Here is a 21168-nt window from a genome sequence, read left to right as displayed (position 1 = left end):
CTCCTGTATGCTAGCACAAGTTGTTCAGAGATGGCTTCTGTGGACACACTCCTGTATGCTAGCACAAGTTGCCTGTCCAAAGCTCCACTGGGTTTCCCAAGGCCCTAGCAGCACTAGGACCTGGTGATTCACTTATGCCCTCGGCCTGCTCATCAGCAAGGTTCTGGCTCAAATAAGGGGGATGGGATAGAGACAACACGAACTGAACAGCAGACACACAGTAATTCCAGCTGTCAGGTGGAGCAGGAACAATGGAGCAACAGAGATAGAAGCTCAGGGTGGGAGCCCCTGTCACCACAGGGCTAAAAGCAGCAAATTACCCCTCACCAGCATCACAGCTAATGACTCACGCTTATTTACAGTGTGGCGCTCTTCCTCTCCAGAAAACACAAAGTGAAACTCGGAAGGAGCCAGTGGGTGCTGTGAGGCCATCTTTCTCTGCGATACAACTATTGTGGTGAGGGGCAAGGACCAGGCAACACTCAGGAGAATCACACATTCATCCTGCAACCCTACTTCACTACTGAGCTAGCTCCAGCTTGGAGGGTCAAGAGACCTCTGGAAGCTTAGCAACATAGCTCACCCTTGAAACAGGACTCAGACAATCAGGAAGCAGATGACAGTGGCGTGAGTTAAGTGTGCCAGTTGTAGCTCCAGCAACCCTATGAGAGCCTTTATGTCAAAGGGGATGGGCAAAGAGGTACAGGGCTTCTTGTGACATTAGCAGGTCAAGAGTTGTCAGGATTGACTGGGATTTGAGCCTGGGTGGGGGTGGCGGCAGCGTTAGACCTGCAGCATAGACCTGGGGTTTATGGCAGATCTGCAGGAGCATCCAAGGTACCAGGTTCTAATCTGTCTGGAAGAAGGCAGCTTTCTTCCAGGGCAGAAACCCCTGAGGTCTGGAGGAGGGGTAGTAAGGGGGAGGCTAAGGAGGAAATGGGACAGGAGACCCACCATTGCATGACTGTCCCCTCCCCCTAGGTTTGATTACTGGCTTCCACGCTGCTTTCTAGACACGTCATATGATCTGATGTTCTCGAAGGATTATTGCTTGTTCAGCGGGTGCTTTGTGCTTCTCTGCACTAGTTAGCAGGCAGAACTGATGAGCACTCCTAGCTTCTTGGGCTCGTGCTCAGGATGGACATTTTACCCTAACAGATGAGCAGTACTCAGGTGGTACTGTGCAGCCAGTGGCTTTGACATGTGAAGTGGTGCCAGTGCAGGCTGTTTATGCCAGAGGCCCATGGGGCCAGCAGGAAACAGAAGCTGAGGAAAGCAGAATACCAGCAGAGCCTCAGTGATTTCTCTGAAGCATGGCCCACTTAAATGTAGGCATACAGTCATGGCAAGAACCCAGCCCTTCCCTATGGCTCACCTGCTCCATAGACCACAGAGTACACCACTTTTTTGGTCTGTTCTCTGTCCACGTGTGTCACATGCTCCATGGGAATGCCCTTCCTGCACGGAAAAACGGCATATTATCCATCATTGTCATCGGCACCATCTGCAGAGGAACAGAGCTCAAATTACATGCACACTGTCTCCCCTGGAGCCAACCACCATTTAAAGCCTGGCCTGTCCAGTGGGCAGCAGAGACTTGCAATGTGTGCAGCATCCATCTAAGACTCCCAAACAGACACACTCAAATTCTGGTGTGTCCATAAATCAAAACCAAACACTGCTTTTATAAAAGAATGTCCATCCAACTTTAGGGAAGCCTATGTTTGCCAGGGCCTGGGCCACAACTGTGGTCACTACAGAGGTGAGCTGGTTTGAGTCCTTTGAAGTCCCTCACAAAACTGGACAACCAGCTGCTGCTTTGATCTCCCACAGAGAGCAGGCTGAGGCCTACATCGGACTGCCTGTGAACAGCGTCTCAGAGATTAAAGCTGAAATCGCTGAGAAGCACAGAGCTCCAGGAGTTTCTCTTCCCTGCTGTGCATTCCCTAAGAAGAGCTTCCCTTGACTGCTGCTCTTGAAAACATCCTTAGCATCTACACCAGCCTCAGTGACAGAATAAGCACAGATCCAAGCACCGGAAAGACAGAAGGCTCTCTCAGCTTTTGTGATTGTGCTTCTGTGTTGGGCTCCTGTGGTCACGGTATTCCCAACTGTCTTAGCCTTCACTTCCTGTTTACCCTGCACATCAAGGTGAGGGCTCAGCCTTTCTTAGGCCTTTTCCTAGCACATCACCTGCCCTGGGAGGCTTTCTAGATTTCCTAGCATACAGAGGTGATTTGGAATGACCTGACTTCACGAAGCATCTCTTTCCCAGATACCCAGTCTTGCCCTCTCTTGTTTACCTCAACTACTATTTTTGCCCCAGACAGCCGCAGGTTGTTTGTTTGCCTTATCTCTGCACTGGGTTCTGTATCAGGCACACACACAAAAAAAGTGATAAGCACCCTTGTCAGTCAGTCCTTCGGGTAGTTCCAATAAGCGAGAATGGAAACCACTACACTTCTTTGCAAATGAGGTGCACACTGCTCCCTTCAGAACCAGGGACCAGGTTCTATGCAGGAGGAAAACATGCAGTTGCCACAGGGGGTTGACTGGGGCAAAGCAAGGGCAGAATAGACCACAAATCTCTCCTTCCATTCTCAAGATGCCTTTTCTAGCATTTGTCTGGTGGGAGTAAACCATTGCCTATTCTCCAGGGTTCTGGCAAAGTTGGTTTTAGCAGGCGTTGCTTGAGTTTTCAGTGTGTCTGTGGGGGATGGCTCCAGGGTGCTGCCTCCCTCAGCACTTCCACTGACATGTTAGATGTCATTCATTTTGATCACCCAATTTCTATCTAAGTAACAACACATCTGTAGCTTCCCCTTTTCCTGTTGTGCTGTTTTATATACTTGTTTATCTCATCCTTAAACTTGATTTTATAAAGAGCTGTGGGGCCATTGAGATAAGCTTCTATGCCTATAGATTACTAGGATTTACAGTAATAGATATTGTAAAAATGGTCATCTTATTAAAAGCAATCTACAGATTCAATGCAATCTATATCAAAATTTCAACTCATTTTTCACAAAAATTGAAAAAATAATCTTAAATTTCATATAGAAATACAAAAGACTCATGATATCTAAAAGAATCCTGAATTAAAAAAACAAAACTGCTGGAGGTATCACCATCCTTGATCTCAAGTTATACCACAGAGCTATAGAAAAAAACAACAACAGCAACAACAAAAGCAGCATGGTACTGGTATAAAAACTTATACCAAACTGACCAAAGGAATGAAATTGAAGACCCACATATAAGCCCATATTTCTACAGTCACCTGATTTTTCCATAAAGAGGTTCATGATACGCACTGGAGAAAACACAAGTACTTCAGCAATGGTGCTAGTCAACTGGATAGCTAACGTAGAAGAGTGAAACTCGATCCGTATCTCTTGCCTTGCACAAGATTCAACTCAAAACGAATCAAGGATCTCAACATAAAACCTGATACCCTGAACCTGGCAGAGGAGAAAGTAAGAAATTCCCTTGAACTTACAGGCCTAGGAAAGGGCTTTCTGAACAGGATCCTGATAGCACGGGCATTAATACGAACAATTTTCAAAGTAAAGCATTTTCTATGAATGGAAATAAAAACAGAAATGACATAGTTTCCAATGGCAACAATTTATATCTACTAATGGGTTATATAGGAAACAGCAATGAAAATTCATAGCCCTAAATCCCTCTATAAATAATTAAGAAAGTTTTAAAATATTTTCAGTACAAAACACAATAAAAAACAAGAAAGCTAACCGAAACAATGTGAAAGGAAATTATAAAGATGGCATATTAGTGCACATTAAGCAAATAATCTATTAAGTAGGCTACACTGCCAGCATGAAGAATAAATAATTTCATTACTTCCTTGTACCCACAAAACACCAAATCTTTGCATGGCATGAGATACCATATGTAAAGCCAAATTAACCACATAGTGGGAAAAATCTTTAACACATTTCACAGAGGAAGAGCTTGTATCCCTAGCAAACAAAGAACTTAAATATCAAGGAAACAAGGGCAAAAAAATCTTTTGCAAGAATGGGGCAAAGATGATTACCAAAAGAAACAGTATAACAAACAGTATCTCTCAAGCATATAAACTCCAACTTTCTACCAGAAGACATTATATAAGTTTTATAGAATTACAGAAAGAAAATTCTAGGTCAACAATTACAATTGGACATGAAAATTTGTGTGTGTTTGCATAGGTGTTTCGGCTGCATGTGTCTGTGCACCATTTGCATGCAGTACCTGTAAAAGCCAGAAGAGGGCATTTGATCCTCCTCTGAATCTGGCATTGCCAACAGTTGAGAACTCTGTGTGGGTGCTTGGAACTGAACCTGGATTCTCAGCAAGAGCAACAAGTGCTCTTAACCCCTACCCATCACTCCAGGCCCATAACAAACATTATAACATACTCTTCTTAAAAACTTATATAGAAAGCCAGGCGATGGTGGCGCACGCCTTTAATCCCAGCACTCCGGAGGCAGAGGCAGGTGGATCTCTGCGAGTTCGAGACCAGCCTGGTCTACAGAGCTAGTGCCAGGACAGGCTCCAAAGCCACAGAGAAACCCTGTCTCGAAAAACCAAAAAAAAAAAAAAAAAACTTATATAGATTAAGTGAAGAAACAAACAAAAATCAGAGAAAAAGAACAAAACAAAGAAATGAAGCTCAAGCTATTAGTAACCAGAAACCCATAAACTAAAACTACCCTCTCAGTCACTGAAACTTCATTAAGTATCAACAGACAGGGCTGGACAGGGCTGGGACAGGGCTGGACAAGGCTGGACAGGACAGGGCTGGACAGAGTTGGACAGGACAGGGCTGGACATGGCTGGACAGGGCTGGGATGGGGCTGGACAGGACAGGGCTAGATAGGGCTGGACAGGACAGGGCTGGACAAGGCTAGACAAGACAGGGCTGGACATGACTGGACAGGACAGGGCTGGACAGGGCTGGGATGGGGCTGGGACAGGACAGGGCTAGATAGGGCTGGACAGGACAGGGCTGACAGGACAGGACAGGACAGAGCTGGACGGGGCTGGGTCAGGGCTGGGATAGGCCTGGGGCTAGGATAGGATAGATCTGTGGATAGGCAGGTAGAACAAATGTTTAAAATGTATTGTATTCAATTTTAGTTCCAAAACAAATGATCCATATTGTATATACTTGATTAGGAAACAATAATTCACTTAGAAACTAAGGACGAGGATAAAAATGAGTACTTAAAGTATTATTTTCTATGCCATCCTTGATTTGTGTCTGGTCTTTATAATTAATAGATCGGGAATGCTCCTCCAACGGCCATGTGTCAGAAGCTTCCTGCTAGCCTTGGTGCGACTTTGTCAAAGATTAGGAACATTATACGCATGTGCACGTGTGAGATCAGCTGCATTAGAGTCAGGGCAGGGCACTGGGCCCCTGGAGCTGGAGCTATAGTTGACTGCAAGCCACTTAATAACTGAACTTGGATCCTCTGCAAGAGCAGCTCTAACTGCTGTGCCCTCCCTGCAGCCCCTGTGGTGAGACTGGGGGCTCTGGTCCCGTCTGTTTTGCCTTCTGGTCATGAAGCAAATGATGCTGATCCACCGCATGCTTCCGTCATGATGTGCTGCCAGCATACAGCAGTCAGACCATGGGGTGAACCTCTGACGCTGCGAGCCAAAACAAACCTTCCTCTGTAGAAGTTGGGTCTCAGCTTTTGTGACAATTACATAACACTAACACAGTTGCCTTCTTGTCTGTTTGCTCCTTGCCTGTCAACTTACTGAGCTGAAACTTCTCATGCCTGCTTTTAATTTTACTGAAATACAAACTTCACTGTAGACACTGATTTTACTTTGCCTCATATATGTTGATATACACCTTCCATTTCTGATGATTTCCTCATTTTCATTCTCTCCTGCCCCAATCTATCTACCTGGACTACAAATTTTCCACCAAGAGCATTTTTTTTTTTTTTTTGATTTTCGAGTCCGGGGTTCTCTGTAGCTTTTTTTTTCCTGTCCTGGAACTAGCTCTTGTAGACCAGGCTGGTCTCGAACTCACAGAGATCCGCCTGCCTCTGCCTCCCGAGTGCTGGGATTAAAGGCGTGCGCCACCACCGCCCGGCTTCCAAGAGCATTTTTTATGAAACACTTTAAAAAAATTTTTTTTATGTGCGTTGGCATTTTGCCTGTATGTATGTGGGGGTGCCAGATTCTCTGGAACTGGAGTTACAGTTGTGAGTTGCCGTGTGGGTGCTAGGCATTGAACCCGGGTCCTCTGGAAGAGCCATCAGTGCTGTTAACCACCAAGCCATCTCTCCAGCCCCATGAAACACTCTTCTGTTTACAATCTTATTACAGGGTCTTTCCAGGACCAATGATACTACACCATTAATTGGGGACATGATTCACTCAGGCCTCTGTACCAGCAGCTCATGAACGAAGGCAGATTCCTGTTTGATGTGTTGTCTGGAGCAAACATTTAAACAGAACAATTTGCACCAGGTAGTGGTAGCACACACCTTTAATCCCAGCACTTGGGAGAAAGAGGCAGGGGGATCTCTGTGAGTTTGAGGCCAGCTTGGTCTGCAGAGAGAGTTCCAGGACAGCAGAACTATACACAGAGAAACCCTGTCAAAAACAAAAAGATACGGAGACAAAAGCAAGCAGGACGCCCTGCTTACATCTCTTGTGTGATGATAAAATACCTGTCAGAGTGTTAAGGAAGGAAGGAAGGAAGGAAGGGAGGGAGGGAGGGAGGGAGGAAGGAAGGAAGGAAGGAAGAGTTTGTTATTTTGGTCCATCATGGTGGACAACAAGAACTTGAGGCAGCTGGCTACATTGCATGTGCACTCATGAAGCTGAGAGAAATGAATGCTGGTGTCAGCTCACTTTCTCCTTACTCATCCAGGACTCCAGACTCCAGAATAGTGTTGACCTATTATAACAGGTCTTCAATTAACACAGTCCACAAACATCAAAGTCCCCCAGACATGCCTAGACTTGTGTCTCCTAGGTGAGCCTCAATCCTGTCAAACTGACAATCGATATTCACCATCACACTGGGCATGGTGGTGTAGACTTACAAGTTACTTGGAAGTCTAAGGCTGGAGGACCATCACTTAAGCTCAGTCTGAGCAACACAGTGAGAACCTGCCTGCCCTCAGCATAAAAAGGCAGCATTAAAAAGTCAATAGACTTGATGGCATAAAATAAAAATTTTGAGTATATAAATTCACATTACCCAGCCTCTTAGAATGCTCAAGTAGATGGATGGTAAGTTCAAGGCTGCCTAGACTTATGCAGAGCATTTGAAGCCAACCTGGACAACTTACTATGACCATGGCAAAAACCAATTCTTTCTACAGAGCTAGGGATAAAGCTCAGTGATAGAGCATCTGCTTAGTATATGTAAGGCTGTGGGCCCAGTCTCCAGAACAGGAGTAAATGTAAATAAAGGCCAGTAAAAAACTGGGGGAAGGGCTGACGAGATGGCCCTGGGGTTAAGAGCATTGGCTGATCTTCCAGAGATCCTGAGTTTAACTCCCAGCAATCACATGGTGTCTCACAACCATCTATAATGAGATCCGGTGCCCTCTTCTAGTGTGCGGATCGAACACTAAATCAATCTATCTATCTATCTTAAAAAAAAAAAAACAACACTGGGGGAAATCGGCATTACATCTGCCAAAGGAATAAGAAATCACAGATGTCACAAAAATACAAATGACAAAATGAGCAAATTATACATACAAGCAATTAACAGAAGAGAAATAAATGATCAATGATAAGTAAAAATTTGGCTTGAAACAATTAAGCAAATGTAAATATACTCATTAAGAATTGTCTTATCACTGGGCGTGGTGGTGCAGGCCTTTAATCCCAGCATTTGGGAGGCAGATCTCTGTGAGTTCAAGGCCAGTCTGGCCAATAGAGTGAGTTCCAGGACAGCCAGGGCTACACTGAGAAACCCTGTCTCAAAAAACCAAAGGGAAAAAAAAAGAATTGTCTTACCTACCAAACTAAGCAAACTTGACCTTATAATAATGGGTGGTGCTTCTGATACATGTTCATATACACTTCTGATACAAAATCAAATTAATATCTTTCTGAAAGAAATCCTTACAGTATATATGGACTCTTTACCTTAAGATTCCTCTTCTGTGAATTTTAGTTTCTAGATAGAGACTAAATTTGGTCTGTTTGTTTGTTTGTTTGTTTTGAGAGGGTCTTTCTACATTGCAGCCTCTGCCTCACTTTGTTCTCCTCAGCTCCTAAAGGTCTCAGGCACAGCAATAAAAGCCTTTCTTCAGGGAACTGCCTGCCAGTAAAGAGCTGTGAACCCCCTAAGCCTTGCCAGTATTTCCTGCACAGCAGCCTTGGTCTCATGTCTTTTGTTTCTATGCCTAAAGACTCCCAAGTCTCTAGTAAACATTAAACCTTACATAACTACAGATGTTTAATAAAAATACTTATAGATAGATATGTACGTACAGGGAACACTCACACATGCATTTCCTTCCACTGCTAGATGAGGGACTAGTAGCAATGACTCCCCAGCAGCAAAGCACACACCCATCGCCTAGTTTGGCTTCTTTTTTTTTTCTTTTTGGTTTTTCGAGACAGGGTTTCTCTGTAGCTTTGGAGCCTGTCCTGGAACTCCCTTTGTAGACCAGGTTGGTCTCGAACTCACAGAGATCCGCCTGCCTCTGTCTCCCGAGTGCTGGGATTAAAGGCATGCGCCACCACCGCCCGGCTTAACACCACCTTCTTATAGAGAGAACAGGGTTCTAGAACTGAGGCAGGAAACATACTAGATGAAGCCTGGGAAACCTTGTAGTGCCAGAAAGTAGGTATACACATATGCACACAAATGCGCGCGCACACACACACACACACACACATACATTTAAAGAAGTACAGTTAAAGGGACACAGGAGCCAGCCGAATAAATCAAACAACAAAACAAAAGCATTTCTAGATTATAACCTAAATAGAATATTCATGAGCCCAGATGACAAATAATTAACTGAATAAATTAATAAATAAACAAGAACAGACAAATTCCCTGTGTAGAAGAAGTATGAATTATGTTCATTCTTTGAACTAAGAAGGCAGGGCATCACTATCTACCCCTCAGTTGTAGACTGAGCTTCATAATTCTCTCCCACAGGGTAGAGACACCTCTGTAGCCCACAGTCACAATATCAACAGTCACAAGTTCTCTTGAAGAGTGTCCTTCAGGTGAGGTCGTGAGACTGTGATCCTCCTCCTCAGTCCATAATCCTATTATAAGCACCAAGCTGAGGACATTCTACAAATGCCTGGCCAGGACTCATTGAAACTGCTATTTGAATGAATAAGACCACCATGGATATTCATTCACACATGAGTCTGGATGAGCATTTTTCATGACCCTCAGGTCACATGGTACTTTCTTTAGCTTTCAGCGGATAAATGTACTTGTTCTATCTTGTAGGAAAGCAAAATTGAAGAACCACCATTGAGTTCTCTAACAGCTCCAGTCCTGGAGCCCCTAACAAATAATAAATCTCCTACAAGGAGCTACACAGGCGACACAGTTTCTTTCTTGTGTAACTGAGAACTTCACATGGTCACTCCTGCCTATCAGATTACATAGCCAGTGACAGTTGCATCTGTGGCCATGGGAGGAAGTGACTGATGCACAGATTATAGCCCTCACTGTCATTTCATGTGCTGACACCCATGTGCAGATGAGAGAACCACACAACCACTGGCTCCCTTCAGAGGTGTGAACAGCCTGACAGCAACCATTGATACTTACCACTTGAATAGCTCCCAGTTTCTCTCCTCAAGATCCTTCTCTGAGCTCCCATCTTGTCACCATAGTTACCTGTCATCTCTTTGAGGATGGAGCAGGAGTGGTGACGGACTCACTTCCTTCACCAGTGCATGAACCCTCCCTGCACTCACACATCCAGGCCATTCCTAGCTATTGTTGGTTCCACCTTCTAATACCACCAGAGTTTGGACCTTCCCACCATCTCTACTGACGTTTCCCTAACTCTTACTGGATGGTGACAAGAACCTCTCAGCCTTTCCCATGCTATCATACTTCTTGGCCATAAACAACAGTGAAACACAGAGCCCCTTCCTGAAAGCCATTTGATGGACATTTGGTCAATGTCGACATTAATGGAACACACATCTATCTTTTCCGCTTCAGATACATTATTAAAATAAAGCAAAAGAGGCAGGTGGTGGTGGTGCACACCTTGAATCCAAGCCCTTGGGAGGCAGAGGCAGAAGGATCTCTGAGTCTGAAGTCAGCTTGTTCTACAGAATGAGTTCCAGGACAGTCAGGACTGTTACATAGAGAAACACTGTCTCAAACAAACAAACAAACAAACAAGCAAATAAAGCAAAGGAAAAAAGTATAAATACATGCATACAAGAGAGAAGAAGGATGTTCAACAAACAAGAGAATTCCACATACTTATGAAGAGTAAGGAATATCTGTGTGTGTGCATACATGCATGTGTGGGTTCATGTGTACCTGTGCACAAGTAAGTGTACATGCCTTCAAGGTGGCAGCCATAGGGATATGTAACTTTGTAGGGCCAGGCACAATCCAAGGTAGAAGATGGGGCTGGAACTGGGAAAGGCATGAATTCAACACATATGTAAAGAGTGGTCAAGTCTTCTAACAACCTGTCACTCTATATCCCTCACCTAAAACATGGATCTAGCTAGACTTCTCCCTGACCCAAAAATGATGATGATGATCATGAAATGAGCCAGTGAGTTTTGATGGTTTTGACAAGCTTCCCCGATGAGCTTCACAGTGCTGACCCACAACAATCACTCCACAGTCCTCTGTCTCAAAGGAAACCTTCAAGTACTGCTCATTCATGTGAGCAAACACAGTAGAATGGTTTTAGGCTCCTCCTTATTTCTTCTAGCAAGAATGATCTCTGTGACTCTGTCTTTTGCTTTAATACTAACATAAAATTGCAGTCTGGTTTCAGAACTGAAGCTTTACTTTCACAGGCTTACACAATGGCTTCTCAGAATCTTGCAGGGTCTGACCCTGCTTGATGCAAGCCTCCATGACCCACGTGACTTAGTCTATTATTTTTGAATTCTGCCTCACTTAATTTTCAGGACACAGACAAACTGTAGCCAGATCATTTGCCAGAACTGTAACCGAGTAGCCTCTACCCCAGTTTCCATCAGAGTTTTTTTCACCTCAGAAACCTTATGAGCCAGGCTTCCACTGCCCACATTCTTTTCAGCTTTCCACTCTTCCATACTTTCACCAGAATGGCCTAGTAAATTCTGCCTACAGAATTGTAGACTTTTCCAGTCTTCAATTCTATATTCCTCCTCATTCATCCTGCCAAATTCCAATGGCCCACAAAGCTGTACGGTGAGGTTTGCTACAGCCTCAACTCTACCTCTTTGTACTGATTTTCTGTATTATCTTGTTGTGACAAAAATCCCTGACAAAATCAACTTAAGAGAGGAAGTGTTTACTTTGGCTTATGGCCTGAGGGGATAGGATCTATCATGGTTGGGAAGGCATAGAGGGGGGAGCTTGAAATAAATGTCCGGTCACTTTTGTTCACAGTCGGGATGTAAAAATACATGAATGTTGATTGTCTTAGTTAGGGTTTCTATTGCTGCAATGAAACACCATGACCAAAAGTAGGTTGGGGAGGAAAGGGCTTATTTGGCTACACCATTCCATTCATCGTTTCATCACTGTTCATCACTGAAGGAAGACAGGAGAGGAACTCAAACAGATGGAGCAAAAGCTGATGCAGAGGCCATGACGGGTGTTGCTTACTGGCTTGCTAAACATGGCTTGCTTATCCAGCTTTCTTACAGAACCCAGGACCACCAGCCCAGGGACAGCATCTCCCACCCTGGGCTGGGCCTCCCCCATCGATCACTAATTAAGAAAATGCCCTATAGGTTTACATAGAGCCCAGTCTTATGAAGGCATTTTCTCTGTCGGAGTTCTCTCCTCTCAGATGACTTTAGCTTGTGACAAGTTGACATAGAATCATTCAGCAAACTGATGCTCAGCTTGCCTTCCCCTTTCATTTAGTCTGTGATTGCAGCCGGGGATGGTATGGACACACTTAGGGTAGTCTCTCCTCAGCTAAACTACAGAAATGCCCTCACAGACACCCTCGAAGGTATGCCTCCTCAGGATTCTAGCATTCTGTCCATTGACAGTGAAGAGTTTCCTCTGACTCCGACCACTTTCTCTTGAGCTCTGCACTGCTGTGTCTCCATACCTCTGCATTCCTGCAGCACTGACCTCTGAAGCTCAGCCAACAACTCACCCACAGAGTGGAGGGAGTGGGAAGCACAAGTCGAATTTCTTGCCCTTCCTGTGTAGCTATCACTGCAATCTTGCTGCCTTGAGTCTTAAGCTCTTGCCTTGCCCTTCCTGGACACGCGGCTCCCACTGGATCTGTCCGCACTTCTCACTGTACTGGCTGTCTAAAGAGTCTCCTCTTTAAAGTGCCATGTAAGGTTTGATCTTCTTTTCTGCCAAGGTTCTTTCAGAATTCCAAATACAGGGTTAGAGAGAAAACTCAGTGGTTAAGAGCAATTAATGCTCTTGCACAGGACCTGAGTTCAGTTCCCAACACCTTTATCAGGTACCTCACAACCTCCTGTAACTCCAACTCCTATGGGATATAAAGGCTCTGGCCTCCACAGGTACCTTCATTCACGTGCACACATAATCATACACACACATGCACATCCATACATGCATACATAAGTTAAAATAATAAAAATAATTTAAAAAAAATTTTTGAGACAGGTTTCTCTTTGTAGCTCTGGCTATCCTGGAACTCATGCTGTAGACCAGGCTGGCCTCTAACTCACAGAGATCCGCCTGCCTCTGCCTCCTGAGTGCTGGGATTAAAGGTGTGTACCACCACTTCCCTGCTTAGTTTTCTCTTTTAAGAACTGAATATAAATACACAAATTTGTTATTGCTGCTATTGTTGGGTTTTGTTAACTTTTTTTTTTGAGAGAGTCTCATGTTTCTCAACTTGGCCTCAAACTCACTACAAAGCTGAAGACAACTGAACTACTGATCTTCTTGTCTTTACCTCCTGTGTGTTGGGATTATAAGAGTAAGCCACCATGCCTGATTTACTGAGGACACAGCCCAGGATTTACTGAATGCTAGGCAACTAAGCTACATATCCATAGTGCTGACGTCTTACAGTATGCGTGAGAAGTAGACAAGAACAGGTCAGACAAAGGAAGAAAGGCATCGTTCTATGAACAGAGCAGATCTTTAGCTCTGATGGAAATGATCGCTGCCAGAGAATGAGCCTTCCTTCAAACCTGGTTGGCTGGCGTGGTGGGTGGGGCAATGCAGACTCCATAGGTCAGTTGAGCAGAAAGTCTCCCGACTGCCTTGTAAAGTGGGGAGTAGTGCACAGTCCTCTGGGCCCTGAGTGCCTGTCATTCCAGCAGAAAAGGGACACTGGGCCAACAAAACAGCAATCACAAGGTGTTAGGGGAAGATTTCTTGAAAAAAAAGAAAAATGTGTTTTTATTTGCTGCTGATATTGAAAATTCCTCTATCCCCACATTTGGGTATAGGAGAAATAATTATATATTTATGATTACATGATACACATTTATTTGTGCCTTTTCAGCTTATTTATATTTAATGTTTATTGATACTATTAAGTTTAATCTTCCCATTTTAGTATTTGGTTTTTATTTATCTTATCTGCATTTTGTTCTGCTTCTTTCTGGAACAATTTTAGGTGAACCACAAGTTTTTAATACCTCTTTTTACTTCTTCCATCAATATTTTAGCTAGCTGTCCTTTAGCATTGTCTTACCTTAGAAATGACATATGCATCTTTAAGATCTGTGCCTGCCTCTAAGCACCAGAACACGACTTCATGGCTATTGCAGGGCCTGTAAGCCAGCAGAATCCACTTGTGCTCCCTACCGCCCGTTTTGCTTTTGGTGTCTTTATCTTTTATTTCTGCCTGTGCTCTAAACTTAAAAAAGATATCGCAGAATTCAAATATTACAAATAACCACACATAGAGCAACATAAATCATGCAAGACAAGTTGTGTAAAGTAAAGGGGAACGTGTTTCATCTTTGTTCATTCTAGTACTCTATTCTTTCCCGAAGACGTGGTCCTCTGTGTGATCTTGCTTCTCTTCAGTCTGAAGAACTTTATGCCATTCTAGTAGTACAAAAGTACTTAGACAAACTTCCAAATGTTTGCAAGTCTGAAATGTCTTTTTTTGCTTTAATCTTTGTAACTTTCTAGATAGAGAATCCCAGACTGTTCCAGCACTCTTCGAATGCTAACCGAGTGTCTTCTGCCACTGTATTTATTTATTTATCTATCTATCTATCTATCTATCTATCTATTTATTTATTTATTTATTTATTTTTTCGAGACAGGGTTTCTCTGTGGTTTTGGAGCCTGTCCTGGAACTAGCTCTGTAGACCAGGCTGGTCTCGAACTCACAGAGATCCGCCTGCCTCTGCCTCCCGAGTGCTGGGATTAAAGGCGTGCGCCACCATCGCCCGGCCTGCCACTGTTTTTGATGTAATTATACTGTTGTTTCTTTGTCAATGTGTCTTCCCTTCTGTTGCTAGATTTTAAGATTTTCTTCTTGTCTTTGGTTTTTACAATTTTTACTTTAATAATTGCCCATTGTGTGACTTTCTTTGCATTGAATATTTAGGATGTTTTAAAGTTTTTTGATATGTAAATTATTATCATTAATCAATATGTGAATGTTTTCAGCCATATTTATTATACTTTGCCTTAATTCTCTCCTCTCCTTGTTGATCTACTTTATTTTATCCCATGTATGGGTTTTAAGTGGTCCATGTTTTTCTTTTCTCTTTGTGCCTAATTCTTGTCTCTGTAAACCAGCATAGATTCATGGATTCTTTCCTAAGATGCATTTTCTCATCCTCTTCTTTTTCCTTCTTATCCTCCCTCTTTTTCCTCTTCCTTTTGAGATGGGGGTCTCACTGTGTAGTCTGGACTGGAATTCACTATGTAGACCAGGCAGGTTTTGAACTCAAAGATCCACCTACTTCTGCCTCTTGCATAATAGGATTAAAGGCATGCACCACCACACTTGACCTAAGCTGCATTTTCTATTCTTGTTCTGATATGGTGTTCTTCACTTTAATGATCTCATCCCTTTTTACAGTGTTAGTGTATCTCTTAAAGTTCGTCACATCTTAGCACTTTTTATCTAAATACCTGGTTGGGTCTTTTGAGACAGACTAGGTAGGTCTGCTGGCCTTGAACTCACAAAGATCCACCTGCCTCTGCTTCCTAAATGCTGGATTAAAGCCACACACCACCATGCCAGACATATTTTTTAGTATAATATTATACATATATACTACATAATATTATACTAAATATACCATATATTGTTGGACCTTAAAGTCCAACCACTGAGGAGGAGTTGCCCCAAGAGACCACTCTCACATCGCAGTTGATGTAAAAGCAAGAGGATTTAATTCTGTCGTGACAGGGTCTTTAAGCATTCGAGAAGCCAAAAGACCCCAAATGACTGTCATAAGCTACTTTTAAAGTAAAAAGCCATAGAAACAAGGGAGGGGGAACTCGGGGATTGTTCTTTAACTATTAGAATTGGCTTATTCAAAGGGCTATTAACAATAATTGGTCTGAGGCCGGGCGATGGTGGCGCACGCCTTTAATCCCAGCACTTGGGAGGCAGAGGCAGGCGGATCTCTGTGAGTTCGAGACCAGCCTGGTCTACAGAGCTAGTTCCAGGACAGGCTCCAAAGCCACAGAGAAACCCTGTCTCGAAAAACCAAAAAAAAAAAAAAAAAAAAAAACAAACAATAATTGGTCTGAGCCCAGGCTTGAGAGTGGTTACCAGATCAGGTGAGGTAAAAGGAAACATTTGAGGGTTACTTTGACCTCTTTCCAGGGATTGAGTCAAAACATCTGTGGACATCTGGGGGTATCTTGTCCCAATTCTAAGAACTAAGCTCTATTTGGAGAACATCCACAAGGGCACAGGGAGATGGAGAGTCTCCAACTTTCCAGTACGTGCATGTGTAGTTGTTAGGGTCCCAGGAGGGGGAAAGCACTAAGGCTGAGAGGCCTCAGAAATGGCCTCAGAGTTGTCCTGGAGTTTTACATATATATTTGTTTTTCAGAGCTGAGGGCTGAACCCAGGAATTTGATCTAAATCCTCAACCCCTTTTAATATAGTGTTTTACTAATTATCTGAAACTTTCATACAATGTATTTTGATCACATTTATTTCCTATTGCTCCTAGGTCCATCCTTCTACTTTTGTGCCCTCTTAAAAAACCCACCAAGTCCAATTTGTGCTGCCCATGGCTGTTGGGTTGTCCACTGGTGCATGGTCCCTCTCCCAGTGGCCATACTTTTAAACAAAACTGACTTCCCCTCTGCTCCCTGCCACCATGCCTCCAGAGGTCATCAACTGTGAAGAGTTACACACGTTGGCATCTTTAGAACAATTTTTAAGAACACGCAATAACTTCATGTCTGGACTGTTTCTTTGGATGATTTTACTGAATGTTTATTCTCTTGATCACAGGGCACATTTCTTGTTTCCATTTATTTAAATTATTATATACTGCACATTTTACAGTGCTACATTTTACAGTGCTGAGGCAATATTTATTTCTTTAAAAGGCACACTACTGTCAGGCCACAATTTGATTAATCTGTGGTTAAGTTGGGTGTGGACTTCATTGCAATCACAGTCTGATGCAGAGCACTACTGGTTTGAACTGCTTTGTGAGTGGGCCCAGAGACTGTCCTTCTCTGAGGTCTACAGCGTAGAACCCTTAGAGCTTCCCAGCAGAGCTGTCAGCTTTTCAGATTACAGGAGATCTTTCTCCCTGTGACAAACCAACTGCAGTTTTCTGGGTTTCTAAAAAGTTGTTTTGCCCTCTAGTCCCAGCCTGACTTTCTAAATCTTGATTTAAAGAGGCTGGACCACTTGAGATGGGTGGAGATCTTGTCAGTTTTTCTGCCCCGCCATTGCCCTTGGAAGTTGAGGTTCAGAATGCTTTCTGTTGATGCCATGCTAAGCCACAAGTTAATTAAAAGTTTAAGTGGTCTCTCTTCCCACCTCTAGGGATTAGAATCACTTTTCATGGGTTCTTTTCTTTAAAAGGCTCACAATTTTTTTGGATTCCCATTTGATTAGCATACTTTTGTTCATCCTTATACTCTAAGGTGGCACCTATCTTTAAAAGTAAGCCCCCCTCCCTCCGCCCCGAGACAGGGCTTCTCTGCGTAGTCTTGATTTTCCTGGAACTTGCTCTGTAGACCAGGCTGGCCTTGAACTCATAGAGATCCATCTGTCTCTGCCTCCCAAGTGCTGGGATTAAAGGCATACACCATTACTACCCAGCTCTAAGATGTCTTTCTTGGAGGCAGCAGATAGATAATTTTTGTTTCTTGATCTATTTAGTCAGTGTCTTTTGATTGGAGAATTGAGGAGAGTGATATTTAAAATTATTACTGAAATGTGCTAGTTGGTGTTGATTGTTATTAATTTGTGATGTTTCTCAATGACATTTTGTGTTTTAATATTATGACTTTGTACTTCTTTCTACAGTCTTTCTTCTGCCCCAAATACTGCTTCTTGTATTTTTCTTAGGTTTGGTTTGTTGGGTATAGTTTTTTAGACTGTTTATGTCATGGGGAATTTTTCTTTCTTCTTAAATCATAGAAGATAGTTTTGATGGATATATTATTTTAGTTTGGCTGTCATAGTCTTTTAAGACTTGGAGTTCAATTGCTCCAGGCTCTTCTGGCTTTTAAAGTTTCCAATGAGAAATAAATTGTTATTCTGATGGGGTTTCCTTTATGTGTGACTTACCTTTTATTCTCTTGCAGTTTTCAATACATTTTCTTTGTTATATATACTTAGTGTTTTAAATATGATATACTGTGGCAATTTTCTTTCCTGTTCTTGTCTGTTTGTGTTGTGTGCGTTTTTTTATTTGTATGAGTGTGTCTTTCCGTAGTTTAGGGACGTTTTCTATGATCTTGTTGAAGATGTGCTCTATGCTGTTAACTTGGGATTCTTCTCCCTCATCTATGACTATAATTTGAAGTTTTTTTTTAAATAGTGACTAATATTTCCTGTTTTTTCCTAATTTTTTGTGTTCCTTGATTATTTATTTGGCTTAGATCTTCTTTTATCTTCAAGGCCCGATATTCTGTCTTCTGCTTGATTCATTCTGTTTGTAAGGTGTTCCTTTGATTTTCTAGCTGGGCTACTGGGCTTTTCAATTCCATCTTCATTTCAGCTTGAGTCCTCTTCAGTGTTTCTTATTCTGAATTCTCCTTATTCAATTCTGTTCTTATATCCTGAATTGTCTTCACCATTTCCATCAGCCTTATGTTTGTATTTTCTTGGGCATCAATCAGGTATTTATTCTCATTAAGTTCTTTATCCTTGATTTCATTGAGCTGTTTCTTTGTATCTTCTTTAAACTTGAATTTTTGAGGATATTTATCACTTTTCCTTTAACATATATATATATATACACACATACATATATACACATACTATATACTATTTACTAGTAGATATTGGAGAGAAGATACTGGCTTCATCTTTAATATTGCTGGTATTCCTTTAACAAGATCTGGGCATGTGGATTTCCTTTGCTAGTTTTAAGTTCGTTATGGATATATCAGGATGGGGGAAAGAATGTGGGGGTTGGGTCGGATATAGAGGTTGGAAGTGTCTTGGGTGGAATGTAGTCAGGTGGGCAGAGGGAACTGGATTGGTTTACAGGATGTGCTTCCTGTTCTGACCTGGGGAGTTTGGGGATTGAAAGTCTGTTTGGAAAGGTTGAATACGCCATGGGAAAATCCCTTGGTCTCAGGGACAGGTAGGCAGGATACTTGCCCCAGCTCAGAGGTCCTCTGCAGCGAAGCTGCTACACTGGTTGTGGGACCCAGGTTAAATCTGGCAGACTGTGGAAAAGGCATGGATGAGGAGGTCAGGGGTACTCGGCAGGCTAGATTCTGGAGGAGGAAATGAGAAGTCTGGTTATAGAATGGGTGGTGCAGACAGTGTAAAGGGTCCTGTGGGTCAATACAGGTCTTGATGGAAGCTGAGCTATTAATTAACTGTGGTGCAGGAGGAGGTGGTGGGACTAGGCAGGAGCACAGGATGTGGGACCCAGGCTAGATCTTGCAGGTTGCAGAAAAACAAGTATCGGGTACTGGTGGGCATCAGCAGGCTAGGCCCTAGAGGAAGACATGGGATGTCTAGGGATGGAGTAGGGTGGGAGAGCTCAGTTTGCTTCTTGCCCATAGACAACTAGAAGCTCAAGGATTATGTCTCAAATAATCACAGAATATTTTGGCCAGCATTAGTGTTTTTATAGGAAGTGCAGCTCTCAAAAATGTTATCATCTCCTTCCCTTTAACTCCAGTCTTCTCTATTCCCAAAAAACACTCACAACTTAAGAGATGTGTCTTCTTTTTACATATTCTGGGCACCACAAGGAATTGAGGATTTGTGGGAGAGCTGTAGAAGTTTACTCTTTACTGTCCTGTTTCCAGAGTCATGTCTCCCAGTTTTTCCCCATTTACTAGTATTAAGCATCAGGAGTATACCTTTGATTTATATTTTTTCACTGGCTAAAGATGAGAATCATCACTACACTCAAGTCAGAAGGCACATGTTTGGAATCTCATGTTTCTCTTTCATGTCCACTTATATACTGGCCACTTGATTCTTGAGTTGGCTTCTTTTGTTTCTTCCATTTTGCCACTAGCAGGCAATAGTTATCAAAACATTTTCTTTTTTTTAAAATTAGTAGTGTTTATTAGAAATAGCATCCTAATAGTTAAAAATTAAAACACAGCAGGCATAGTAAAGATTCAGTTTTAGAAATCTTCAGTCTTTAAGATCAGGTCTTAATCTTTGACTGGTTTTCTAAATTTTCCACAACATCTTTTAGATAGTCTGCATCTTTGAAAAAATATACATATAATTCTTTTTCCACTTGATGCAATTTATTAGTTGCCAAAATTTTTCTTTTTGTCCTCACATCAGTTGAATAAACTAAATCATCTCCTTACGGATATTCTTGCTGATGTGAAGACAAAAAGAAAAATTTTGGCAATCAAAACATTTTCTTGACTTTTGTCGCCTAGTTCTGCCTGAGAGAAAGCCACACGTTTACTACTGCAACTGTCTTTATCAGCTATCATAGGTAAGAGTTATACCCAATTCCATTTTCCATCTCCAAAGGACAGCTCCTCATTGCTGGGCATCTGACCCTAAGTTAGGACTGTTTTGTTAGCGTAGCATCTTAAGAACTGATTTCTGATAAACGGGAGCGGCAGGACACCTTACCGACTTCCTGCCCACAGCCAGAATCATTTGTTACAGCCTCTTTTTTTTTTTTATCATTGCTACATTCCATCATTGAGATCACAGCGATCTCCATGACTTCTTCTAAACCTTGTCTTTATATGTATTCAGATCACAGTGATCTCCATGATTTCTTCTAAGCCCTGTCTTTATATGTACTCAGCCTCCAAAGTTTTCCTAGGAAACTGTTACTTCTTTGAAAAATGTTTTTTTTTTTTTGATTACTTGCTTTTTTTGCTTGTTGCTTTTGGAACAACAGAGCATTTATAAGCTGCATGCATTCTTAAGTACGTTTGATTTGCATTTTTACCATGTGCTATTCTGGTCTTCTGTTTGGAACATAAAAATCATTTCCACAGCAACTAATTATAGTATAAGTCACAAATGCCACATTACTACTGCTGTGGAGGCTGGAAGCAAACATCATGCAAATTCTAAAAGCCTCTTATTTTGGAAATTCTTCACTAAACTATTACAAGCTAATAAAATACAGAAAAGACACATAATATCCAATGCAGACATGAACTTTTCACATCAGCTCTATGTGTGATAAGCTTGACACAAATCTGGAGAGGAAGATTTTCTGTCTCATGTTAAACCTTTGCTAAAAATCAGTTGAGCATGCCTGTGAGGGACTGTTCTGTGCCTCATTCCTGCTTTGCTGGTCTGTGTCTCCAGCCCTCTACAACATCACTATCTGTTCATCACTGTACACTAAATTTCACCAGGTAAAGTGACCATTGTA

General features: G+C 42.4%; 1 protein-coding gene across 1 annotated transcript in view; it reads right to left on the bottom strand.

Moving 5' to 3' along the window:
* The window catches only part of Poln (DNA polymerase nu), a 126965-nt gene that overhangs the window by 22991 nt on the left and 82806 nt on the right, over positions 1 to 21168 (bottom strand). Inside the window, exon 16 of the mRNA XM_005366212.2 lies at positions 1376 to 1458. Within this exon, the coding sequence (XP_005366269.1) occupies positions 1376 to 1458 (83 nt within the window). The remainder of the gene's footprint in view (positions 1 to 1375; positions 1459 to 21168) is intronic.

This window comes from Microtus ochrogaster, unplaced genomic scaffold, assembly GCF_000317375.1.
Source record: "Microtus ochrogaster isolate Prairie Vole_2 unplaced genomic scaffold, MicOch1.0 UNK6, whole genome shotgun sequence".
In the NCBI taxonomy this organism is placed as follows: domain Eukaryota; kingdom Metazoa; phylum Chordata; class Mammalia; order Rodentia; family Cricetidae; genus Microtus; species Microtus ochrogaster.
Note: the sequence above shows the minus strand (reverse complement) of the source record. Positions and strands in the feature narration are given on the sequence as shown.